General features: G+C 41.1%; 1 protein-coding gene across 1 annotated transcript in view; it reads left to right on the top strand.

The window, feature by feature from the left end:
- Positions 1-27,376, top strand: part of ASB5 (ankyrin repeat and SOCS box containing 5) — an 83,768-nt gene that overhangs the window by 20,113 nt on the left and 36,279 nt on the right. The window contains exon 2 of the mRNA XM_060001348.1: positions 12,288-12,574. Coding sequence (XP_059857331.1) covers positions 12,379-12,574 — 196 coding nt within the window. The 5' untranslated portion in view covers positions 12,288-12,378. The remainder of the gene's footprint in view (positions 1-12,287; positions 12,575-27,376) is intronic.

Raw genomic sequence — 27,376 nt, 5'->3', positions numbered from 1 at the left:
TTGGCATCTGTCTCTATAAGCTTAGTAAAATACTTGAAACATGTTAGATTTCTGGAAACTTCACTATCCCCAATATTTATGGGTCTCTTTCTGCTGTTCTTTGTGCTGGTTCTGATTCATATCGATACACCTTTTTGTGTGTTTCCTTATTTTTCAGTGAGTGCTAGATATGTTTTTAAAAAGATGTATAGAAATAATTTAAGGCCTGTGATACTGTCTTCTTCCAGAGAGCATGCTTTTTGTTGTTTCTTTCTGACAGGTGCCTATGAGTACCAGCAATCTTGAGTCACCTTAATCCAATCTGCAGGGTAGAAATTTTCTAGACCATGTAGGTTGTAGTCCTTGAAAGCAGCTGGCTTACTTCTGGTTCATTCTTCTATATTTTACGGCTTTTGGATATCAGCTCTAAGTGTGAGCCCTGTACCATGGTCCTCGATTTGGGCAGCCCTTGTACTTCAACTTTTGTTTGTCCTTTCCTCCAGAGACTGTTAGGAGGATTGGTTAACCTCTCTGCCATCTCTTCCTGTTCCTAGGGCAAATGTGGCCCCAAACCCCTTGCTCTCCTCTCTGGATTTTCCTCTTGTCCTAAATTCTTGGTCCAATTACTTCTCACTTTCTTCAGAGTTTGTTGATATCACTAGGAACAGGGTCTTAATATTTCATCCAGAAATGTTTGTTGTCTCCACTGGGAGGTCTGCTCTGAATTAACTAGCCTGCAATTACCAGAAGCCAGCATTTATTTATTTTGTCAATTTTTATTTTATTGCATGTAATTCACTTAGAGTAAAATGCACAGATCTGAAATATACACTTGAGAAGATTTTTTTAAAATATCTATTCCATGTTACCAGCACCCAAATAAAGATAGATAATACTCTCATCTTCCTGGAAAGATACCTCATTCCCTTTCCAGTCAATCCTCAACTCCAACCCCAGAAATCATGCTTTTAATCCATATCACCATATATTTAAATTGTAGATCTTGAACTTCATATAAAAGAAATCATATAATTTGTACTCTTTTGCTCAACATAAGTTTTTGAGACTCTTCTATGTTTTGCACACATCAGTAGCTTAATCGGTTTCTTGTTCAACTGTATTATATTTTATACATGTACCACAATTTGGTTATCCATTTCCTATTGACGGACATTTGGACTATTTCCAGTTTTGATTCATATGAATGTATCCATTAGGAACATTTTTTTAGGATTCATCTTTTCTCATGGAAAATGAAAGGGCATTCATATTTATATTTAGGGCATCTCTGTTACTGGAGATTCTTACACCAAGTTACACACCAAGCTAATCTTCCAACCTCATCTTCATCCGTTGTTTCAGTTGCCATAGTTTTTGTTATTTTTAAATTTATTTATTCAACAGATTCTTGTAAAGCACTTAGTATGTGTTAGACATTGTTCCAAATACTGTTAAATAGTAACTTATTTAATAGTCCTGACAACCAGTTGATGTCGTTATTATTACTATTCGCATTCTATGAATGAAAACACAGAGGCACAGAAAGCTTAACTGACTTACTGGCAGTCCCAGAAATGGCAATTCAGAGGGTCAGGATTCAACGGCCCCCAGAGGCGTTGCTGCCTCTCCGGAAGTGTTCATATATGAGCAGGCAATACCTACAACATACCCTCAGATAACCCAAGAATAACTAGGCCCGTTAAATATGCTGCAGATGTTCTTTACGAGAAACCATTGTCCAAAAGAAAGTGGGTCAATATTAAATGTGCTTGTTTGAACAGCCAGATTGTGAAACGGAAGGGACTTATCCCAACTCAGAGAGAGAGGAAAGATACACTTTAAAAACCTATTTGACCCCAATTAGCTCCTCACTGATGTTCCCTCACTTACTCAGACACTGATCTTTCGCTTTCTCCACATATGAGTTGCCAAATCCCCGTGACAAATACGTGAAGGGGTGAAGGGCAGCCCGGTCTTGCCAGGACCCTCAGTCGTCTGGTGGAGTCTGCCTTCCCCACCCATCCACAGGAGTAATCTTATCTTGGTTTCGTGGACCTCAGCGTCATACATATTCATCTTTGTTTGTTTCTGCAAAATATTTCAAAAGCCCACTCCTGCCTTTGGTGATATTACAGACTAAGGCCAGTTTGGGGAGCTCCCCAAGGAAGCTGGACCAGGCCAAACTCAGAGGCAGTTACCTTGAAAAAAATCAAGCCACAATGTGACTGTAAGGAAAAACTGAGGGTTGAGAGTGTCTCCTGCATCAAGTGAGAAAGAGAGGCGAGAATATAACACACTGAACCAACGTTGAGGTTGGTGGTCAAACGGAGGCTTCTCTTGACTTTTTGCCCCTTTTACATTCTGGGCCATCAGATAAAAGAGCACAAAAAGTTCCACAATCTCAAGAAAATCTACTGTAAAAAACTGGATATTTTATTTGTTCCGCGTCCAGGCTGAGTCAGCTGATGTTGATTTAACAGTGTGAGAGCAAGGACCTTGTCTGCCTGCTGTGCGTCGTTTCCCAGCTCACAGGACCTGCCCCAGCAGATTGTGGTGAACCGGGAGCCCTATCTCGACCTGCTCAGCAGAGGCGTAGGTTGTGGTTACTTAGTAGTCAGAAACTGCAATTTATTACTGGAGGGTGAGCTTGGTTATGATTTTAGAAACAGTGATAAGATCAGGGGCTCTCAAATTCAGGGGTTGCCTTTATTTAAAAGGAAATTGAACAAAATTCAGGCCAAATTCTCATACACTCTTAGAAGTCTGTGATAGCACTATCATCCCATTTCATAGGTAAGAAAATAGACCAGAGGTTTAAGGAACTTGCCCAGGTTCACAGAGTTCACAGCTAGAGCTGGGTCTCTGAAAGACCTCACCCTAGCACTTTGTGCTGCCTTACCCAGTTTATCCTGGGACATGTGTGATGCCAGCTGACAGATGCTCCTCAGGGTAAATGCCCAGGCTTTCAGATGGCCATACAGCTTCCACTGTCTGCATTCCCCTACTTGTACAACTTTAATTCACGGGCTGGTTTAGGGTTTCTGTAATACATAACAAAATATATTGCGCTGTTACCATTGCCTTATTACCATTGCAATGATCACATCTTCAGATAAGGTTTTGCAGTTCCAGAACCTTGGTTTCTTTCTTTCTTTCTATTTATTTATTCATTTATCTTTGGCTGCATTGTGTCTTTGTTGCTGAGCACAGGCCCCCTCCAGCTGTGGCGAGCGGGGGCTACTGTTCGTCGCGGAGCACAGGCTTCTCACTGTGGTGGCCTCTCCTGCTCCGGAGCACGGGCTCTAGGCACGCAGGCTTCCGTAGTTGTGGCACGCAAGCTTCAGTAGTTGTGGCACACAGGCTCTAGAGCGCAGGCTCAGTAGTTGTGGCACACGGGCGTAGTTGCTCCACAGCTTGTGGGATCTTCCCGGACCAGGGCTCGAACCGGTGTCCCCTGCATTGGCAGGCAGATTCTTAACCTGTACCACCAGGAAGGCCCCAGAACCTTAGTTTCTTAAACGAGGAACCATGGATTCTAATCTGAGATCAGGTTTATTTCTAAGACCTGGAGTGTCTGCTCTCTTCCCTGTATCCAAGACTGTTGAGCATCTTTGTCCTGGGCCTGGGAAAGTGAATAAAATATTCCAAAATATTTGTTATGAACAAATTTCTTAGGAAGTTATAGCTATCCTTCATATCTTGAAGCAAAATATATCATTTAAGAAGATGTGTATATATATATATATACACACACACACACACACACACACACACACACACACACACACACAAAGGAATATTACTCAGCCATAAAAAGGAAATAATGCCATTTACAGCTACACGTATGGACCTAGAGATTATCATACTAAGCAAAGTAAGTCAGAAAGGAAAGACAAATACCATATGATATCACTTATACATGGAACCTAAAATATGACACAAATGAACTTATTTGTGCAACAAAAACAGACTGACAGATATAGAGAACAGACTTGTGTTTGCCAAGGGGGAGGGAGCGTCGGGGAGGGATGGATGGGGAGTTTGGGGTTAGCAGATGCAAACCAGTATCTATAAGGATAGATAAGGAACAAGGTCCCATTGTACAGCACAGGGAACTATATTCAATATTCTGTAATGAACCATAATGGAAAAGCATATGAAAAAGGAGTATATATATCTCTGAATCACTTTGCTGTACACCAGAAAGTAACACAACACTGTAAATCGACTATACTTCAATAAAAAAATTAAATATATCATTTATTTTATATAGAACATTGGTTATGAATCCCAGTTCCAGAAATGGGCCTATTTTCTTTTTTTTTTTCATCTTTATTGGAGTATAATTGCTTTACAATGGTGTGTTAGTTTCTGCTTTATAACAAAGTGAATCACTTATACATATACATATGTTCCCATATCTCTTCCCTCTTGCATCTCCCTCCCACCCTCCCTATCCCACCCCTCTAGGTGGTCACAAAGCACCGAGCTGATCTCCCTGTGCTATGCGGCTGCTTCCCACTAGCTATCTACTTTACGTTTGGTAGTGTATATATGCCACTCTCTCGCTTTGTCACAGCTTACCCTTCCCCCTCCCCATATCCTCAAGTCCATTCTCTAGTAGGTCTGTGTCTTTATTCCTGTCTTACCCCTAGGTTCTTCATGACATTTTTTTTCTTAAATTCCATATATATGTGTTAGCATACGGTATTTGTCTTTCTCTTTCTGACTTACTTCACTCTGTATGACAGACTCTAGGTCCATCCACCTCATTACAAATAGCTCAATTTTGTTTCTTTTTATGGCTGAGTAATATTCCATTGTATATACGTGTCATATCTTCTTTATCCATTCATCTGTCAATGGACACTTAGGTTGTTTCCATCTCCAGGCTATTGTAAATAGAGCTGCAATGAACATTTTGGTACATGACTCTTTTTGAATTATGGTTTTCTCAGGGTATATGCCCAGTAGTGGGATTGCTGGGTCATATGGTAGTTCTATTTGTATTTTTTTAAGGAACCTCCATACTGTTCTTCATAGTGGCTGTACCAATTCACATTCCCACCAGCAGTGCAAGAGTGTTCCCTTTTCTATTGGGCCTATTTTCTAACACCAGAGGGAGTTCAATAGATTTCTTTTATGTGAGTACATGTCTGTAGTTGGCAGAGAGTAAAGTACTGTTGGAATTTGGACATTAGACAAACACACAGCAAAATTGTAGTGTTTATTATGCAATGGATTCTAATTTAAATAACAAAATAATAGGAATCATTATAATAAAACTAATAGTTGCTGAGCTCCTATCATGCACCGTGAATGCTGTGCATTACTGCATTTAAACCTGACAACATGTGAGGTAGATTCTTTCATAATAAGGCTTACAATTGGAGATTAAAAAAACATTTAAAAGGAGAGCACACAGGCAGTACACGTGCTGTCAAAGACACTGAAATCTTAGCATCCTAGACAGGGGCACTTGTAGATCCCAGTTTTCTTAGCCAGTTGGCAACATCCCAGGGCAGTTGACATGTTTTAGCTCTTTGAAGAAATGATAACTATTAATTGTAAAAGTATACCTATAAAAGTATACCTATAAAAAAGTATACCTAGGGGCTTCCCTGGTGGCGCAGTGGTTGAGAGTCTGCCTGCCAATGCAGGGGACACGGGTTCGTGCCCCGGTCCGGGAAGATCCCACATGCCGCGGAGCGGCTGGGCCCGTGAGCCATGGCCGCTGAGCCTGCGCGTCCAGAGCCGGTGCTCCGCAACGGGAGGGGCCACAGCAGTGAGAGGCCCGCGTACGGCAAAAAAAAAAAAAAAAAAAAAAAGTATACCTATAAAAAGGCAGATGAGATCGCCACGTTGTACTTGAAAGATCATTGTAACATCATTTCACTGTTCACACGGCCTCATGCTTTGGATCTTCAAAACGATGCCATAAAGTGAAAGTCTTCCCTTTAAATCGTCTTGAAAATAGGTGGTTTGTTAAAATGAGAAGGTTACAACAAATTCTTAATCATCGACGATTTGGGCGGGGCCTGTCAGCTTCAGCCCAACGATATACTTGAGTATTCAGTTAAATACTATTTATAACCCAAATATGGCACAAACGTGCACTGTAGCTCAGGCCGAGATAGGGTGGGAAGACAGTGAGTACCCCAGACAATACGAATGTTGCAGCTCTAGCCTGTGAGTGATAACATGAGAAGAGCTGCGGTGACAGAAGCTCAGGCATGAGTCCCAGCACTTCCACTTGAAGAGGCAGAATCTCAGCAGATTGCTTGGTCACTAAGTCTCTGCTTCCTCACCTTGTACGGAAGGGATGAATGATGCCTATGGTGTATTTTCTTTATAAGGACTCAAGAAAATATAAATATATCAGGACTTTTCCTGTAAATGTGAGAGAAATCCCAATCCACATGGGTTTAATTAACAACTAAAAGGAATGTATTATTTCATTTTACTGTCAAATCTGTATTACCATCAGATCCGGCTGCTTCAGGTGCAGCTAGATCCAGGTATTCAGATAAACGTGCCATGACACTACCTCCCCACATCCTGACTATGCTTTCCTTCCCATAGCTCCTAGCATCTCTAGGGTTAGATCTTGCTGTCTTAACTTTCCCTGCTGAATAAAAGCATCTTTCCCCAAACTCTAGCAGCAGTTCCAGAAATATCTTCATTGGCCTAATTTGGTCAACTGTCCTTTTCTGGAGCCAGGAGGTCAGGAACATGGACTGAGGTTGGGTGAGATATGATCCTCTAAACAAAAGATCGGTTTGCAGAAAACCAACCAACAAACAAAAACCTCCATTACAACAGATGAAATATCTAGAACAATGAGTGCTTGGCATGTAGTAGGTGTTAATAAGTATATATTAATTTAAAATTAGAATATAGTTTTTAAACCCTCAACTATGTAGAGCTGCCAGCTGTCAGCCAAGTTTTTCTGGACCCCATATATGACTAGAATCTTTTTAACCTAAAGGAACCTCTACTCAGGGCTGACCACATAGGTCGATTTAACGTGACTCAATTTTTAGGATAGAGGCTGTTCTGAGTTTTGGAGAAAGCCTACGATTTTTCCCCAGAGAGCCTGGATGAAATCTAAGTCAATCACAACTTAGTGGATAGTATTTTATTCTTCTTATGGATTCTTCTAATTCTAGCAGGAATTACTCTTTTGTTCCATTATACTGGAAGTATGGCTAGAGGCCAGAAGCAAGAACTTACCCCCCAAAAGTACAGTCAAACAGAATAGAACACCTCTCATCCCAACTTCCCCCAACTAACAACATAAATAATTAATATGATGATTATAATCTTTATGAGTGTTTATCCTTCATCAATAATCAGAGATATCTAATAGGAACCCAGGGCATCAGTATCTATAGTTCTGCTGTGAGTACGTTATTTTTTTAGGACAGAGGCATTACATCACAGTGCCTAAGTCCACGCCAGGAGTTTTGACAACGTGCTTTGTGAAGTATCTATTTCCATGATTACAGCTTTTGGGTAAGTGTAGATAAACTAATTAAACAGAAGCTACAGAATGGAGATAAGGCTAAATTCAGTTATTAATTCCCTTTAAGGATTTCAACTTCAAGTGTAAACATTTCTGTTTTTCTTCAGATTCCCATGTATACAAACATGTAAAGCTCCCGTGTATTTTAACCATCTCAGACCTTTATTTTTTTCCTCGTGAGATTTCATAAAATTAAAAAACAAGAGCTATGTTTTTAATGGTGTCTTAAGCACAGCAGTGAGCTATTATCCCACCAATAGCAACTTGCATAATTTTTTCTCTTTCATTTTATCAGCCCGGCCACCACTGAATTTCAGATTTATGAGCAAATGACTTTTCTCAGTTTGTCTTCACCGTGCACAAACCCTCCTCCGAATCCCTGTTCCGGAGCAGGGAAGATGACTGCCATTGTACTGAACATTAGCAACTTTGCTATTTGAAATGTAGCCCTGTCATTTTATTTTTTGGAAATTAGCAATAAAAAGTCACTTAGAGCCTTTAGATTTCTACCAGAGAATATGGGATCACATTTTTCTTTAAAGGAAATGGTTATTTCAATGGGGTCACTCTATTTCCTCTACATAAACATCTTAAAAAAAAATCTTTATGCTAAGATCTATCAACTGGAAAGCACTAGAAACAGGCAATTTTTGTGATGTCCCCTTGACATTTTTAGTATAACAGCTTGGGTCAAAACTGCAGTTAGGTCAAAACAATTTAGCGCCATAATCTCTGGAAATGAAATTCTCTCTTCTATGAGAATTGGAAGACTAATCTGGCCACATTTGAAAGTCATTATGACATTCAGCATCTGAATGACATGAAATTAAGTCTCTGAAGCGCGTGCGCGCGCCCACACACACACAGACACAATGCCAATTCACATAGTACCTGGGATGCTAAAGGAAGCTGATCAAGAACCTGGAAAGGCAAAAGATTAGGGGACGCAGGGGGCGCCTTACAGAGGAACTGTCCTCTGACAGCTGTACTGTGGGGAGGAGCAGAGACAATACCCAGAAAGGTGACAAAAGGAGGAACCCCAGGGGCCCTTTTTCTCTGGACGTTGCTCTGAGGATCACCCCTGATCACCGGAGTCCTAATTCCCATTCCATTATCCTGTTGAGATACTGAGTTGAAGGTCACCAGCGAACGCCTCCTGTCCTTTCCATGATCCTCATTCTTTTTGTTTTTACTCAGTGATTTGACCCTCTTTTGAACATTCAGCGTTGTTTTCAATGAACTAACTCTCGACTGCCCTGTTCTTTGGCCCTTCTATCGGCTTCCTCTCTGCTGTTTTAATGGGAGCTGCTCACCGACTCTTAACCTTGAATAATCGAGAAGTATTAGCCCAGTCACCAAACATTCCCCTTTTCCTTGGTTCCCAGGTGTCAAGCACACACAAGATTCCATCTCATGTAATCATCAGAGCATGAATAGCTGCCCCACTCATTTAGGTGCTAATTTAGGTACCTGATTAAATGCAGTCTTAGACCGACCTCTCCACTGTGTGTGTAAGTCTCTGTGACTCTGTCTCACTCTGTATGTACAAATCGTACTTGCTCGTTCAGACGGTAAGTGCTTAAAAATAGAAAATATGGGCAGTAACTTGAGCACGTATTTTAGAGTCATAACTGTGTTCAAATACTCTTATAGGTCACTAACTCCCTGAATTACACTTTCTTCATCTTTAAAATGTAAATGACAATAATACCCCTCCAGGATAGAATAAGATAGTAAATGAGAAGATTTATGTAAAACATGTGGCTTATAGTGAACTCTCAATAAATGATTTCTGAGTTTCCCTGGTGGCGCAGTGGTTGAGAATCCACCTGCCAATGTAGGGGACACCGGTTAAGCCCTGGTCCTGGAAGATCCCACATGCCGCGGAGCAACGGAGCCCGTCCACCGCAACTACTGGGCCTGAGCTCTAGAGCCCGCGAGCCACAACTGCTGAGCCCACACACTGCAACTACTGAAGCCGGCGCGCCTAGAGCCCATGCTCTGCAACAAGAGAAGCCACCGTAATGAGAAGCCTGCACACTGCAACGAAGAGTAGCCCCCGCTCGCTGCAACGAGAGAAAGCCCACGTGCAGCAACAAAGACCCAATGCAGCCAAAAATAAATAAATTTATATAAAAAAATGATTCCTTCCTGTGTTTTTATCTCCTCTCACATCGCCCATTCTAGTAACAAAACTGTTGAGCTCAACTTTGGTTTGATTGATCAATACTAACAAGATCAGTTGGGATATACTGGCTAATCACCAAATCACTCTACCACATCCTCTCAACATGGTAAATGATAAAAGTATTTATCTCAATAAATCCCTTAAATTACTAATCAATATTTTATTTTTTAAGAAAACACAAATGCCAGGAAAATAGGTGCACAATATTTTTCATGTGTCTTTTAAATATTAATAAAATATGATGTTGCGTGGAAGGGTCTATAATGTGAAAAATACAGCATCTAGTTTATATTTGATGAGTTCACTTACTATGAGTTATTTTATTTAGCCTTAATTTTTATTTAGTGATACTAGAGCTAGAGATGGTAAAAGTTGCCAAGGGAGAGTTTGTGCTAACGAAAGAAATAGAGGTGGGAAATCAAGGAACTCATTAACATAAAGCGTGACATCTTGACCTAAAATCCTAAATACTGGAGAGCAGTATTTTTCTACTAGTAAAAGTATAAGGAGTTAAACTTACTGCTCCAATGATAGCAGCCTTATTGAAATAAAAGTGTTCCTCAACCCAAAAGAATCCAGTCCCCTGATGAGCTGATGTGGAGATAATTATAATAGCTCTTACTGGTAGAGAGGAAAGAGTGAAACCTTAGAAGATACTGAGGCATGACTTAGGTGGGTTTTATTTCTGATTCTAAAGCACTGAACTGGATGTGGGTGCAGTGACTCAGAGTATTGTGATGGTCCAGCTGTCCACGGGGCATGCCTCTCTGGTGCGTACTCATGCATCGCCACGCCTGGGGAAAGACTAACTGGAGGGTCATCTCCTCCAGTCACTTAACTAACACAATCTCACATTTAGTTACTTCGTCTTCTATACTCTGCAGTGCATTTTGTGTGTGTGTGTGTGTGTGTGGTACGCGGGCCTCCCACTGTTGTGGCCCCTCTGGCCATGGAGCACAGGCTCCGGACGCACAGGCTCAGCAGCCATGGCTCACGGGCCCAGCCGCTCCACGGCATGCGGGATCCTCCCGGACCGGGGCACGAACCCGTGTCCCCTGCATCGGCAGGCGGACTCCCAACCACTGCGCCACCATGGAAGCCCTGCAGTTCATTTTCATTGCTTCCCAAAGCACATGTGAAATGGCACACTGGAGCCAGTGGATAGCTGCTTAGTCTAGTTCTCTGCCTGAGAGAACAAGACCAAGGGGCATTTCCAGAAAGAGGGCAGTGACTGCTTTCTAATATTTTATTTTATCTAATTTATTTTTCTGGGAACCACGCAGTCACTGGGGAAAGAAGAAGCCTGCTTTATCTGACACGTTTACTTTACAGCAATACCTCCTTTGTCTTAGGGATGTTTCATATAAATCAGTGCAAGAAACACGGCATGAAAAGCATGCAGCACTGACCACTATGACCAATCACTGATATGCTCCTTTATTCCCAGAAAAGCCACTTCTGTTTTCTTATGTTTTTGTTATTATTTGTGATTCCGGAACTTCTCGGAAGAATCGGGAAGCAGTACGACAATTAACAGGCCCCAAGCCTGGTCATGTAAATGTATAAACAAGCCCCCTGTATAATATGTCATTTTGTATCTTGGCGTATTCTTGTTGGCTTAAATGCCAAAATACTGTCTGTCACTCTACATTATTGTTCTTAAATAACTTACTCGATTTCTCTTCTAAACAGATAGCTTGCCTAAGGATGCCCTTATAAACAGTTGCACCTCATTTCTAAACTACATCAGATCGGGTTTAACAAAGATTATGGGGCTAAAAAATATATTGTTTTGCTTGGTTTGGGAGAGTCAAGATGAAATACTTACATTTACTTGAAATTCTCTGGATATTATATGTCCTCCAGGAAGCCTTTCTGGACTCTTCGCTACCAGGATTAGGCCCTTCCTCTTTGTGCTACCCTGTCCTCACTTGTATTTATTTTATGGTTGTTTCCTCCTCTAGACTCTGAGATCCTTGTGGCAGGGATTGGTCTGCCAGCATCCAGCAAAATACCTGACATATAGCAGGTGCTTAAAAAAGTGTTCAGTGGATGAATAAACACTCTAAGGTTATGAGCCTGTGACTTTCCAGTCTATCCACTTACACATTTTATTTTTCCTGACAACGGTGGAAGCCGCAATTTGGCGAATTTGATGAGTGATCATTAAACCATCAAGTCTTGGACTATTTGGTAATTTAGCTCATGGCCTACAAATACGACCATTTTCAAGGTTTGAATTGATGGGCGTAATTTTTCCTTGATATTATGAAGAGCACTTACATTAACACCAGGAACCCCTTTTACGCAAAGCCTTCAGAGTGCCGCTGACACTGACCCCCCCCCCCCCCCCCCGCAAAGGGAAACAACAATCTGTATATAAATTTCAGTACCTGATTCTGAATTTCAGGGCAGGGGGGCGGGATGTCATTTTGTAGCCAGCACGGAAAGTCAGGAGTGTCGGGAAGCGGCACGTGTCGCCATTGCCCCCGCGGAAGAGTGTCAGACCAATAGCCGTGTGCGAAGCACTTTTATGGACGGTATAAATATTTTGAGCTGGAGGCATCGTTACCAGCTGCTATTTTCCTTCCTCAGGACCAGCTGTCCAGGAGCATCCCGGACCGGAGCCAGGCACATTCGGGACTTGGATCTGACCAAGGGCGGCAGCAGCCGGGCTGGTGCAGCGATGTCGGTGGTCGAAGAAAGCCGGCCCTTTGCTCAGCAGCTCTCTAACGTCTACTTCACCATCCTCTCGCTGTTCTGTTTCAAGCTCTTTGTGAAAATCAGCCTCGCCATCCTCAGTCACTTCTACATAGTGAAAGGCAACCGCAAGGAGGCGGCCCGGATAGCGGCTGAATTTTACGGAGTAACCCAAGGACAAGGTATGTGCACGGCCTGCGCTCGTGTTTCGTGTTGACTTTATCTTGCACGCACAGTCCAAGCAAACATCCCATGTTTCCCTTAGGGACTGCTTCAGAGCGAATATTCTGCCAACTTCTCATTGCGGGAAATATTTAACTCCCTTCATGGCCTCATAAAAAAGAAAATTACTTTTTCTGGGTTAATGAAATCAAGGCATCATTGCAGAAGAGCCTCACGGAAGCATAGTTTTAAATATATATCAATATTTTCCTATTCATAAATATTTCCTAACTTTTAACATTTCATGGGCCAAGCCATGCATTCACAGGCTTCAGTTACTGATTGCACTTCAACTGGCCTTTAATATACCTGAGATTTTATAATTTTTTAAATCAAGTCTTTAGTTATATGGAAAAATAATTGTTATAAGAGAAGATTTGAAGGTTTTATTGGCTTCTCACAATTTTTATTTGACCAAGGTTAACCGCTTCATTATAAAGTAAAGCACAATGTGGTGAATGTTAAGATTTATGGCATATGTTTTCCTGATGGAATTGTTGTTGCCTTTGCTCAATTTGTAAAAAATTGATTATATGAGGGTAGGAACATGAATTAACAAATGTTAACATGTAGGCGACCAAGTACATCCATCATGCTTCCTACAAGAAATTAAAGTGTGAGACTAAATGAGAAATGATCATTTTGACCCTCAACCTGAAAGGCTGCAAAACCACTTCCATTCTATTGCACTGATATTCTGTATAATAAAAGCAATTCTTAGGATGGGCTTCAAGTTGACATTTTAATTTCTTAGAGCCTTTTGGTTAATTTCTGGTTTGAAAATCATCAGGCAAGCATGCACATTTTACAGCCCTACCTACCTCTAAAGTAACTTTAATTTTCAGAATCAAAATACACTATCACATAATTAGAGAGTGTAATTTATTTTTTTAAAAAAAAAGAACGCTTAGAGTAGAAAGCTTGCCTTCTTAAAATCTGTTTTTCTACATTTTTCAATGTGTGGAATAACTTATTTTAAAATCTAGGCGACTCTGTAGATACATGGAAAGTTGAATAAAGGTAGAAAATCTTTTTTGGTGTATGAGATAGATAAGGAGAGTACATTTTTCCTGAGGAAGATTTTGTTCTTATGCAAAGTGAGGAACTTAATCTAAATGCCAGGATGAAACTCTCACAAGGAAGATGGAATCTAGAGAAATAGACAATATTTAATCCTTCACCCACCAGCTCTGCTTCAGACCAGGTATAACTATTTAAATGTGGCATACACCATGTTGGGAAATGGAATATTTTGTTGTTTAAAAACCAGCAAACATAGGAGACTAGATTTTAAAACAAAATCCATATTTTAATTTTTTAAACCCGTATTTTTAGATATAAGACTAAATAGGCTATGTGATCATAAGGTGAGAAAGTTTACTGTCACGGGCAGCCCATAGCTCATTACCTTATACTCAAATCTCGTCTACATATTGTGAGAATTGCCGTGCGTAAAAACTGAAGTATTGGCTAAAAATCCACCATTTTTGGTGGATTGAGAAGGGTTTTAGAGGAAGCTTTGGAGTCTCCTTTTGTACTTATTTACCAATATAAAGAAATACTTGTCCCCTCTTTAGCCTGATCTCAGTGTGCTCATGCTGGGAGGTCATGGGAATATGTGAAATGGCTTCCATGTTCCCGCCTACTTTTATGAGTCTGTGTTAAGATATATTAGAGCTCTAGGATTATAACCCAAAAAGGAGAGAAAGAAATCCACACTCACTAATAGAAAATACTTTTCCTGGGAATAAAAATGGGGAACATAGAGTTTTCAAATGTTTGTTTTCTGTTATTTTTAATTTTGTATCTGTTTAACAAAATTCTCCCTCCCTATAGCTTGCATTAGTCTATATACTAAACAATACAATATATTATTATAATTTTTATTCAGTGTAAGCATAGTTCGTCTCCAATTTTATTTTAATATTAGGAGGACAGTCAGGAACCTTACAAGCTCTTTCTTGGTCTACCTCTAAGAATTAATTCTTCCTTGCCTAGGAAATTATTACTGTCTCTATTTTAACATAGCTTTTTCTTTTATTTACTACTACTAAACTTATTTTTATTTTGTTTATGTTTTTATGATTTATCAGGCTTAATCATCTTTGTTTAATCTAGCAATTTCCTCCTTCCTAGCAGAGATTATCACCTTCATTCCATTCTGAATCAGGTTTCTCATTCCTGCTTTCAAGACTTAGCCAGATCATTCCACAACATTTCTGATGTGGAGCTGCCAAAATCCATGAAATAGGAGATGATGTGTGTATTTTCACGTCTTTCATAATCATGGAAGACCCTGTTGACAACTTTCTGGATGTCCTCCCCATGAGCTGTAGTGCTTTGGTATGAAATAAAAGGAACTCTGTCTTCCCAGATACGGTTGCAAATCAGCTCATTGTATTAGACAAATATGGAATGAGCTTTCTTAATGCACTTTCCAATCAGGCTTGAGACCAAGGTATGATTACACAACAAGAATACTGAAAAGCAACATGGTAACTAAAATCGCTTAAGACTGTTCCCTTCTTGATCCCTTTGCTATGCCTATAAACCTTAGAAATCTGCCTTTTCATCCCTTTATTAACTCTGCCATCGTACTGAAGGGGCTCGATAGGATTTTCTGTGTATCTGTCTCCCTGTATGGTTCTTGCTGTTAAGTGTGCTGGTGATAGTGTCCACATAGCAGAGGTCTAGTCTGTGTTCAAAGCTAACACTTGACTTTGAGACTGAGTGAGACTAACGAGTGGAACGGTGTCTCCAGCTGTAACATCAGACAGTACGGAGAGCAGGGGAAGACGCAGGGGAGAACACTGATCTTCTGATATCGCTCCAAGGGCTTGGAAGAAGCCATGTGCCACTAGTGACCCACGGACACTTGGAGAGAGAGCTCCCCTCCTCTGCTAAGGGTCGTGCCTTTCAAGCTCTATCTTAGGCTCTGAGGAGAGTTCAGTAGTTTTACCTACATGTGGACAAGGTCAGTTCTAAGCGCCTGTTTACTGAGCACCCCTGGTATGGAGGCATTGAAGAAACAGGATATAAAAAAGGGAAAATGTATTGTTCCCAACTGTAAGTAGGTTATTCTAGTTGAGGAGATGGTATATCTACATATAATACTTACTTTCCAGATACACTAAATACCAAATGAGCCTAAAGACCGGAAAGGTCAGTTTCCGATTTGGACCTTCAGAGACATTTTTATGGAGGAGAAAGATCTTGAGTTGACCCCAGGAACCCAGGAACGAGCAGAGGCAGGAGTTGGAGTGCACCTAGGATATTAAGAGACAGTAGATTTGACTGGAGTCGAAGTTTCATGCAGGAGAAAAATGGTAATAAATTGGGCACAGATATGAAAGAATTTGAACATCAGGCCAAGCAATTCAAACTCAACTTCGAAGGCAGTAGGAGTCACTGAGAGTGTTTGGTATGAGTGAAGGTAGGAAAATGGGAAGAGACACGTACAAAACGCTAATTTAAGCTTGATTTATATAGTAGTGATCTTTGGAGTTGGGCAGTGGGACAGGTTTGAAGTAGGTAGACCAGTTAGGCCCGTGCCCCTCATAAAGAGATGAGGACCTAGACTTGTTTGGTGGTGGTGGTGGTGTGGATAGAAAAGAAAGGATGACAACAAAAAATAAATAAAAAGGAGAAAAGGAAAAAGAATGAATCTGATGATACCTTAAATAGCATTGGCAGAGAGAGTAAATGTTACCTTAGGGTCTCCCAGAATTAGTTATAACAAAGGAAAAGCCTGTCATCCAGAAAGATGAATTACCCACCCAGGCGAGCCTGCAGTTCCCAGCCTCTGCCACCCCAGAGAGCTGGGTCTTCAGCGGCTTGGTGAGTCTGGTGGGTCACCTGTCTCTAGTGTGAAATGTCAGTGTGAATCAGGAAGTCATAGAACTAGAATCTGAATTCCAGCCTTGCCCTTGATTTATTTACTGTTTATTCCCTTTGTTCCACCTTTTTATCACCAAGCGACATTCTGGTTATGACTTGGCTCTCCATCCGCGTCTGTCCACAGAGAGGGAATGTGCTGGCTTTTGCCCCTGGAGTGTTTCAGTCCATCTGACATTTATGGTTCTCGCTGTAAATTACTATGTTTGCATCTTGACATCACTCTTTAGTGCTCTGTGCTCTTTGAGTTGTAAGTCCACCTCTGAGATGTGATTTTGCTCCAGCTTTGCTGACAGATCAGGTTTCCAAGCCTGCAAGGCCATGGGCCAAATGTTAGAGGGTGGAAAATTCATCGAGGTAAGGTCTCTGTGAGGCTGCTTGAGAAACAATCTAGGGACACCCAACCTCTTTGGGTTGCTCCTTTCAGAGTTGAGGCTTTATATAGACTACAGAATGTATGTAGAATCATCTGGTAGAATATTTGTGCTTGTGATTTCATAAATTTGATTTCAGGGTTGCCATTAAGCATGCTTTGTTTGTTTTTTGGTGAGTCTGTTGTTGACACTTGGAAATAGGATATGGGGTAAACGTGCACCACTAGTCAAACGGCAAAAGGACTTGTCATTCCAGAGAATAGTGTAACCTGGGTAGGAAAAGCAGCTAGAAGTTTGTATGATGTAATATTCTTTCTCCATCGGTAAAGTCCATCCCAGGTTTAAAAACAGCTTTAAGAATTTAACTTTACAGCAGACGCCAGCAAGTGCAGCAGTCATATCCATTATACCTGTGCCCAAGGAACAACTTGTTTCATATGATTTTTCGTGCTACCATGTTGGTTGTCTATGAGGTTAGTTATGTTGGGAACATTTCTCAGAATCTCAGCAATGACACACTTCAAGCCAACCTGTAGAATGACTTCTTTCATGCTGTTCATCGTATAAAGGTGTAAAAATACCTTGAAGATGTGAGAGTTTGGGGACACATTTTCTATACTTAGGTGGGAAAACACCACCTGAGAATAACTGGAATCAATGGAACTGCTCTTCTATCACAACAGACACGACATTATAATCAAAAGTGCTACCAAAAAACATTTTAAGAGACTTTAATTCTGCCCATGTTCTGCTATTTTTTGGAAATGCCAGAGCACTTTTTCTGGAAGGAACCATTATAATACTGTGAATTAGAACAGGAATCTGGGAACAAACTTTCCAAGTTTACAAAAGACTTTGTCATAGTTTAATGTATTAATATTGTTCCTCTTCCTGTATATTTGGAGAAATGCATGGAGTTTTGGAATTAAAGAACTCGGCATAGCTCATGATAGCTTAGGAGGGATGAGTTTTCCTAGGGCTATTCTTCCCATACCTTTTACTTGTGTGTCTTCTATGTCAAAGGCCTGTGCTAGGCATGAAGGATAAAATATACAAACAAACCACAGTCCCTCTCCTAAAGATGTGTATAGTGTAGTGGGAGAGACAGAGAGAGAAAATCAAGTAATTTAAAGCATGGTGAGTGCTATTATACAAAGTGGAAGAGGTGCTCGGGGAGCACGGAAGAGCAAGTATGCGGATAAGAAGAGCTCTGCCTGGGGTTCACCAGTTAAATAAAAGCTGTGCTAAGCCCATGCATATTCTCTCCACAATCGTGCATGTGTCCTTATTCATAATGCTTGAAAGCTCCCCTGTTCCCCATTGTTACTCTCTGTTCTTTCCATCGCTCAATCTACTATTATTATTATTTCTAAGAATTTGTTTTTTTAGGAAAGAGCAAGTGTGCTCATTGCTTATCCACTAAGCCTTTTGAAGAATGACAAGTATTCTGGGGAACAATTTCAAAATGAAGTTTATATATAGGTGACATTGTGATAGTCAACTCTTAAATTTTTATATAATGAGGACAGTTAAAGGATGAAAACTAAGTCTCTGCTTTCCAATCTGCTATCTTTTTCAGAAGGTGGTAAATTATTAAAATAAGCTGCTTTTCTTATTAATTGACATAACTGATACAATTTTGAATTTAATTCAGTTCAATAAATACTTGGATACCTACTCTGTTCCTGGCACAATATTATGTGCTACATGTACGTGGACGGATACGTATATGTGTATATATGTGGGTGTACATGCAAATAGTTACCATATATAGTGTATGAGTTGCTTTTTGAGTAACAGGAGACTTGGGTCAGCGGAGCCAAACCTTGCACATATAAAACAAGCAAACAGCAAGCAAGTAGAAATTCATGAGGTGCTAAATTGAACACAGTGAAGTTCTGCAATGAATGTTCTCTAAGAAAGTCCGTTGGAAGTATCAGGCCCTTCCTGAGAGAAGGTGCAGCTCAAGGTGAAACTTCAAAGGCAGAACATATCTGGTTATGTACAAGTGTGGATGGAACCAAGCTGACTCTAAAGAAAAAGAGAACTTTTAGTTGTGGAACTGAACAAGCGTGGCTCATGGGGGCAAATGTTAAAGGATAAATGTTAGGTGAGGAGACAGAGACAGATGGTTGGTGCCAAAGTGAAAAATAAATACACATGTTCTCAAATCACACATCCAAAGTAAAGGGTTCTATTAAGAGTTTTCTAATGCCTTTACTGGATTCAGCCTACAAGAAAGAGTCACTAGGTAATGATGAAAATCAGTGCCACCATGAGTATTTTACAAAATCCTGTGTGTAATGAGTCAACATGTCATTACATGTGTTCCGTGAACTACATCTCAGAGAAGGTCGAATACCTCCTGGGCGCTGAGTCAGCTGTGCACATCCTCAGGGTGGCTCCATGGCAGCTCCTTGGATTCTGGCTTCAGTCTCAGCACATTAAGCTCATTTTCTAACCTGGGGAAGAGAGAGGAAAGTTTATCCCCAGTAACACATGGACCATGTCAATGAAAGCAGGGGGGTTATTTGGAACGCCTCTTCCTCCAAAATCACCCTCCAATAGATTTTTTTTAAAAAAGAAAGTGTTTGGTTACAGGCTATGTAGAACTTTTGGCATTTCTTCTTTACCAGCTGCATAAAGAACAAATCATTCATTCTCTCCAGCCCTCTCACAGCAACGCTACAAAGCAGACCACTGGCTTTTGAGACTGGAAGTGCCCCAAGAACATCAGCTCAGGGAAGGAGAGGCTTACAGAGTCTCATAAATTGTTAAATTGTTAGCTCTTCCAGGTGGCCTGTAATTAAGCCAGTCCATTCTGTGAAATTTAGGTTGAAGAGGACATATATTAGAAGGGTCTCTTCTCTCAATCCTGTAATTCTTCATTGGCTACTGTGGGATGAGATTTTAAAAATCTGTCCCCTAAGTAGATTTAGGAGTTTTCTAGAAGAGCCTCAGGGACTGAGAGACTAGGGCGGTGCCTGGGGACAAGTTCCCATGGGCCCCCTTTCCCTTCCTGAACAGAACAACTCTACTTCCGTGAATCTTCGGACGTTGGACTTCAAGAGACATTTTTCCTTAAAGAAAGAAGAAGATAATGTTTAAAACTAAACTGTCCCAGTTTATTTAAAATATTATGTGAGTTACATGCATCTTTACAGACCCTAACCACCCTGTAAAATGAGTCATAACTGAATATCCGTTCCACATTCTTTCCTAGGGATTAGAACAACAGCAAACATTTGGGGCCCGTCAGGAATGGACATAACTATGTCAGATGGCACAAAGGCAAACTTCTCTCCATGCGAGCAGCTAAAATTTCCATGTCACCATTACTTACTGAGCAAAATAGAAGCATTCAGAAATACATAAACTCTTTCCAGAAGGCTCATGGTCTTAAACTATGGGCAGAGTACAAACAAACTGAAATTCAATATGGAAATGCCATTGATGTTCTTAAATAGAAACACCAGGTCATCTCCGTCCTCAAGTGTGCAGCTTGATTTAAATGAAAACTGACAATGATGCAATTAAAGTTAAGGCCTGTGCGTTGAAACTCTGCTCCTCGAACATTCCTCGTTAGTTGATCGAGGCAGGTCGTCTGCTGCCAAAGTGCTAAAGGATGCCGTTCTTCCTCTAAAGAGTTCTCAACACACTGTGATAGCAGTTAAGTAACGAGCATGTAAGTCCTGATGACGCTGTGAGTGAATTCCTCAGGAACAACCCCACACATCTTTGATTAACCGCTGGAAGATTGATGAGCCACTTCTGTTTTCCAAACTCGACCTCCTTCACTAGAGAAATGATGATTCCCCGCATCCATCAAGAGAAAGCAGTAATTTATAGAACGAAATGATGCCCCGAAGGAATTTCTGAATTTCAGAAAGCTTGGTGTCTTATTTCCCTCGTGAGCCATGATCCAGGATGGGGAATTAGGACAAAGAAAAGAGCCAGTTCCTTTAGAGTTCAAATACATAAAATCACAGATCTGTTGAGTCTGGGAAGGGAGTGAATGCTTCTTCATAGTGACTCTCCAAGAACTAAAAGAAAAGGAGCTAAAGGAAAATTCGAGCATTTATCTCTGTGTCTTTTCCCTGTAGTTATGATGAAACTGCTCATCCAGTAAAATCTAGTAGGGGAGTGAAGTTTTAGGGCTACTTACCATTTTTCAAAGAAATCAACAAAATGAGACTGGTTGGCGTTGGAGAGACTATCTCCTGTATAGTGAATATTAAGTCCTAAAACGATGCTTGCGTATCTAATTGGTGTGACATTCCAGGAATGTGAAAGAAAGGGAAATCTGTTTAAGTAAGCTCAAATTTAGGGTCCATTGGAAGTAACGAACATATTTTTTAAATGATTTTTGTTTATGAAAGTTAATTAGATTCAATGATTGAGATTTTTGTAATCATCTGAAGTTTAATTTTTAAAAGCACACACATGAGCAAAAACCTGATTCTATAGCATTATAATGAATACTTTGATTATTTTAAAAAAAAATAAGATTTTCAAAAGACAAAGTATTTAACTAGAAGGAGAAAAAAAGTTTGTAATTATCTAAAGCTCATGAGGCAAACTTGATTCCTGCCAAAAACTTGGACATTGAATTGTAACAGGACTACAGGGGGAAACTGCTGTTATTCTAGAGAAGGAAATTATAATTGACTAAGCGAAAAGTCAATTGGTCCTTGAAATAACTGAAATGGCAAATAGGAAAAACAATGCCTTGAATATTGAAGAAACTCAGCAAATATTTGTGGAATGAATAAAAGACCCCTGCGTAAATCACACTGCTGGTAACATAGCGATTTAGTCACATATAAATTTTTCTATCATGGCACTTTCGAGATGTGTGGTCTTAGGAAAGTTGTTTAAAGTCTAGCCTCAGTTTCTTCATCACTAAAATGGACATAATGGTATTTATTTCAGAGGGTTACCGTAAATTTTATACGGGATATAGTGTATTACCTAAACCACATGCCACAGTGTCTGGCCCCATGAATGTTAATTCTTTATATTGTACTTTAAAAAATTTTAAAAAACAGTACAAAAGTTCCCGCAATTTAGTAACACAGAGAAGCATCAATAAGAAAAGATGGTGGAATTATCATGTTATATCTGCTAAACAGTCGCCATAAGCAGGTAATCACACTAGGACAAGTAAGTGTTCTGTCCCAGCGTCATGCTGGCTCTTCAGGTATATGATTTCAGAACTTACGTGGTTGGTTTTATTTAAATGTCAATTTAAGAGTAACAAGCCGGAGCCCAGTGAAAGTTTAAGTTAAGTTGTCAACTGTTTCCAGTTAGTAACGAAAAGCATAGAATTTCAAGCCAAATCCAACCGGCTCCTGAGATTTTTCTCTCAACCACGTGGCTCTCCCACCACTGGTCTTTCACATGGTGTGAACAGCGGCCTTGACAAAAGCAAGCCTCAGGCTCCCCAGGTCTCTGTGCCGTCCACGGGATTTGTCTGCTGGCCCCTTCCAAACAGAATTTTAACTATTTAATATGCAAAATTTCCCCTAAATACAAGCAAAAAATGAGAAGTTGGTTCTGTGTCTTGAAGACTCAAGATATTCTTGTGATTCAGACATTTTTCTCTGACAGGCTTCACAAAAAAGAAGATTTTCTGAGCCATCACCTGGGATCGGAGCAAAGGGAGATAGCAGGCTTGGTTAGGATGCCGAGGACCTGGAGGGGATGCTACGTGGGTGGGCCAGTTCACAGCACGGGGTTTGTTTTGTTTTGTTTTGTTTTGTTTTTTGCGGTTCGCGGGCCTCTCACTGCTGTGACCTCTCCCGCTCCAGAGCACAGGCTCCGGACACGCAGGCTCAGCGGCCATGGCTCACGGGCGCAGCCGCTCCGCTGCATGTGGGATCCTCCCGGACCGGGGCACGAACCCGTGTCCCCTACATCGGCAGGCGGACTCTCAACCACTGCGCCACCAGGGAAGCCCCAGCACGGGGTTTTAAATGACTTGCACACATTTTTTCTACCATCATATTACTCTAAGAAACTCCTCTTGCCAGAAATTCTTTGGACAGAAATGTTTTCCTGGGCAAACTGGTCAGGTACCTGGTTATGAGTAGACTGTAGAAAGCCTGGGCTTTTCTGGAAGGGCTTTATGATGAGTGTGTCACGGCGTGTGACAGTGACATGGAACAGCACACTTCCGGCTGCTCTGTTATCGTGGCCACCAGAGAAAGGGCTGAAGCTTCTTAACCTCCAACATCTCAAAGCCCGGGATGTTAACTTCCTCCGCCAAACTGTCCTCCTCACCCTTTTATTTTTTTCTTTAATCCCTGGCAGCTTTTTGGAAAGGGAAGACAAAAACCAGTACTGACAGCACTAACAGTGAAGAGCTGAGCCAGCCTGTTCAGGGATTTGGCTTTTTTCCTTTATTTTCTCTGTTTTTTTTCTGCCAGCTGGTCTCTCCAGGAAGCAAGCAAAACATAGTTTTTCACTGGACATACCTTACAAAAAAGTGTTTTTTTTTTCTCATGAAGAAAGAGGGAAAAAACCCTTTTTCTTAAAAAAAAAAAAAAAGCGGACTATATCTGGGAAGAGGATGCAGAATTATATCATAGAATCATTGAATAACCTCAAAGTCTATCAGTATTTTAAATTATCTGGGAACCTAGGCACAGGTTTGCAAAATAGCCCTCCAAGAACTTTTAAGGAACCCTTGCTTCTTTATTGGGCCACGGCAAGGATTATCTGAAGCTGACTAAGCCTCTACTAAGAGAATAGTAAATCACAAATAGTGATCGTGTCTTCTTTCTTCAGCAAGAGACCATTAAGCTGTACATAGTACCACGGGGGAACAGGAATATTAAGGCTGTTCGTTGGCAGGTCTCGGGCTAGCGTCCCTCCTGCAGCGTCCATGACCAAGCTCAAGCGCAAGTCAGAAACCAGCTTTACTACTGAAAGCTTGGCAGGAACATGGTGATGGACAAGGAACTTGCTCAGATCAGAATGTCTTACGGTGACTTCACAAACCGGAAAGTAGCATTTCTGAGATCACAGCAGTAAGTGACGATTCCCCCAGATTTTCGGAAGGTAGCCCAGACTAGCGTAGTCTTCGGTAGACTCTTAAGGAATAATGCTGCAGATAGAATACTGGCCATTCGTTTTATGAGGTGATAGAAATCCAGCTCCGTGTTGTAATATCAGAAATTGAAATATTCTGTAAGATATGCTATCTTTCAAAATAGCCAAATCTTAGGAGCTTTTAAAGCTATGTTTACAACTTGCTAAAACACCAATCAAATGTATATACACCAGAATACGTGCACAGTTTTGCTTCATACATTGTGTATAAAGCAGCTTTTGGTAAATTACTGAATTTTTATATGATCATGTAAACTTGTTACTTAAAGGAGTTCCTTTGGAAATAATCAATTCATTTTGTAAATATACATTTTTATGTACTACATTTTCTTAAATTGAGGTACATCTGTGTTGCTTCTCTAGTAAATATTCTGTGGTTAATAATGGTAGAAGGAGGAGAAAATGAGAAACGGAAAAAAGTAAACATCCTCTTTACCATAAAGTGAACCCTTAGTTTCTCAAATTCTCGGCAATTGAACTTAATAGGGGGTGGTCAGCAAGTGTCTTTCTATTTCTAGCTTTGACTCGACCTACCCCACACTTTCTAGTGATGATGTCATATTTTTATTGTAATCCACGAAGTCTTTCCACATACACGATCCCTTTTCATCTTATCACTGACCTCTACAAACTACTAGATGGTATTATGCTTCTCTTACAGAGATGGTAACAGAGGCTTAAATACATAGACTTGCTCAAGGTTATTGATCAAGTTAGAGGAAAGTGAGTCATGAGCCCTGGTCTTCTGACGTTGCCTCTGACATCGCCCATCTTGACCATTTGCAGCATTTTGTTTGTTTCATTTATACTATGAAACAAGCAGTGTTCTTTTTCCAGAGCTATCTCTGTGGCGGGTTGCAGTCTTTGTAATAATCCTTCCTAGACCCAGAATTACTTAATACTTTCTGTGCTGTTTTTTCCCCATCTGTGTGGTATCCCAAACAGATTCAACATTGACTGTCCCACCAAGTCAGCTCATCACCAGCTTGTGTGTCTCGTGAAGACAGAGGTTCCTTTCACTCTCAGAGGTTGGAAAGATGCCTAGCACATGGCGGGTCCTAAGTAAATATCCAAGGAAGGAAGGGAGAAGGGAAGAAGGGGAAAAGGAAGGGAGAGGGTGAGGGGATTCAAATTTAAAAATACGGATCTTACTACCACTTACCCCGGGGCATTGCCAATTCTAACCTTGCCTCGGCCAGCGGTGTGACCCCTCTACATGCTGAATAAATGTTAACGGAGGGACTCTCAGAGTTAATTCTCAAAGAACAAATGAAGACCGAAAGTCAGTACTGCCCAGAAATTAAATCTATCACGAATGCCCCCACTCCTTCTTCCTAATCAGACCTACTGTCCCTTTTCTCTGATTCCTTTCAACTTTATGCCTTGGCATTAGCCCTCCTCCCCAAATAAAACAGACCCTCCATGTACATGTTTTAACAGGAATAGTTAATGGCTGTGAATATCTTCAAACATCTTCTTCATTTCATATCAACTCAAAGATCTCTTGCCTTGTGGTGAGGAAAGCTAGTTGTTTACCTTTTGATTTCTCATTTTAAGTGAGTGCATTTTTATTCTTAATATTTTAAACTCTCTGAGCCAAACTTCAACTATTATGAAACGTTTTCTCTCTGTTCATTTAAAATTGAATGCTCAACATGGTACTTCAGAGTGTGTATCGTGAACTGAAAACACACCAGACACCAGATATCAGAACTATAACTGACAGGGGATCGCTCTTTTTCTGTCTCTACAGCAAACCAGGAAATTGTCAAGTCTTAGAAGGTGTTACAGAAGGGGTTTGGCTGATGTAACACTTGTTCTCAATACCTGCTGAGAACAATTCCTCTGGACTTCAGTTCTTCATCCTTTAAGCCACTCTGTATGTTACTCCTGGACCCCAGATTCTTTCTTTCTTTATTTGGCTGCACCGGGTCTTAGTTGTGGCATGCGGGTTCTTAGTTGCGGCATGCGAGCTCTTAGTTGCGGCATGCGAGCTCTTAGTTGCAGCATGCGGGATCTAGTTCCCTGACCAGGGATCCAACCCAGGCCCCCTGCATTGGGAGCGCGGGGTCTTAACCACTGGACCACCAGGGAAGTCCCTGGACCCCAAATTCTTTAGTACCTGTTTAAGTTAGCAGAGTGGTAGGAATAATAAAAATAAGTAAAATTTTAAAAAATCTTGCTTTTGCCTATACACACAACTGGCTCCTCATACACGGGCAGCTAGAGGATTGCAGTAGGAGGAATGGTCTGTTTCAGTGTCAGGAGCTCTCTTCTCTGGGGTTAAGGTAACAACAGAGCCGTAGCCCCCCAGCGTGGGGTGGGCCTCCTATTGGGACGTAGTTGGGTGAGGACAGACTGCCCGCAGGACACTGGGCTGCTCTGCCTGAGTGTATGGGACATCGCCTTGCCAGGCAAACTTGGGGCTGAGGCCAGTACCCCTGGGACTCTTGACTTCCTATGCTCTCTGCTCTAAGACCTACTTCTGCAAGCATGTTCACGTGTCAGAAACACACATCAGTGTGCCCCCTCTTCACTTTTCATGACAAATGTCAAGATAAAACAAACTAGCTGCTGCCAGCGCCTAAACCTACCCTGAGCATGTGGTTAGTGGTGATAAAACTATTTGTGGCTAGAACTGCGGGGAGGAGATGCCTTACGTGTAAACTGTTCGGCCATTAAGCCCTTGTCCGTGGCGCATATCAGATTTTCCTCCCCGCAGCTGTCGTCCTCTGACTGGAGAAGACGGGTTGCTAGTTTCATTCCTTGTATGGGTTTGTGGCCTTTTTAAAACTTCACGCTGGCATTTGGGAGAGCTAGAACAGTGTGATAACAAAGTGTGTAAAGAGAAGGAAAGGACAAGAAAAGTGTCATTTATGAGAAGAGTAAACACTACCCCAGTTCTTGGTTACTGCTCCAGGGGCTGTTCTAAACGTGTACAATTATAACCTCATTTAATCCTGACGAAAGTCTGATGACGTAGGTGCCATCGGTTATTAGGTCTGTTTTCGCCTCCCTTATTTTATGTTCACTGGTTTCGATACGTCTGCCTGTGGTTAAGGAGCAAATGTCACACGTTGGAAAAGCACATGCAGGAAGCAGACAGTCTCCGTTCCAGTCTTGCTTTGCTGGTAGCGCTCTGGGTTGCTCTGAGGACACCCCTACACTCTCTCAACTTCAGTTTTTTTGTGTCTTCAACTTCAGCTTCTCTATCTGCAAAATGGAGGAGTTGGGCAAGATCGGTGGGTTTGGGACCTTTTATTTTTAAGCCATTGACTGTGTGTGTGTGTGTGTGTGTGTGTGTGTGTGTGTGTGTGTGCGCGCACGCATGCGCGTGTGTGTGTGTGTCTGAATCTGGAAGCTCAAATTGTAAAGCTGCTG

Source organism: Delphinus delphis, chromosome 21 (genome assembly GCF_949987515.2).
Source record: "Delphinus delphis chromosome 21, mDelDel1.2, whole genome shotgun sequence".
Taxonomy (NCBI): Eukaryota; Metazoa; Chordata; class Mammalia; order Artiodactyla; family Delphinidae; genus Delphinus; species Delphinus delphis.
This window is presented reverse-complemented; position numbering and strand designations above follow the sequence as displayed.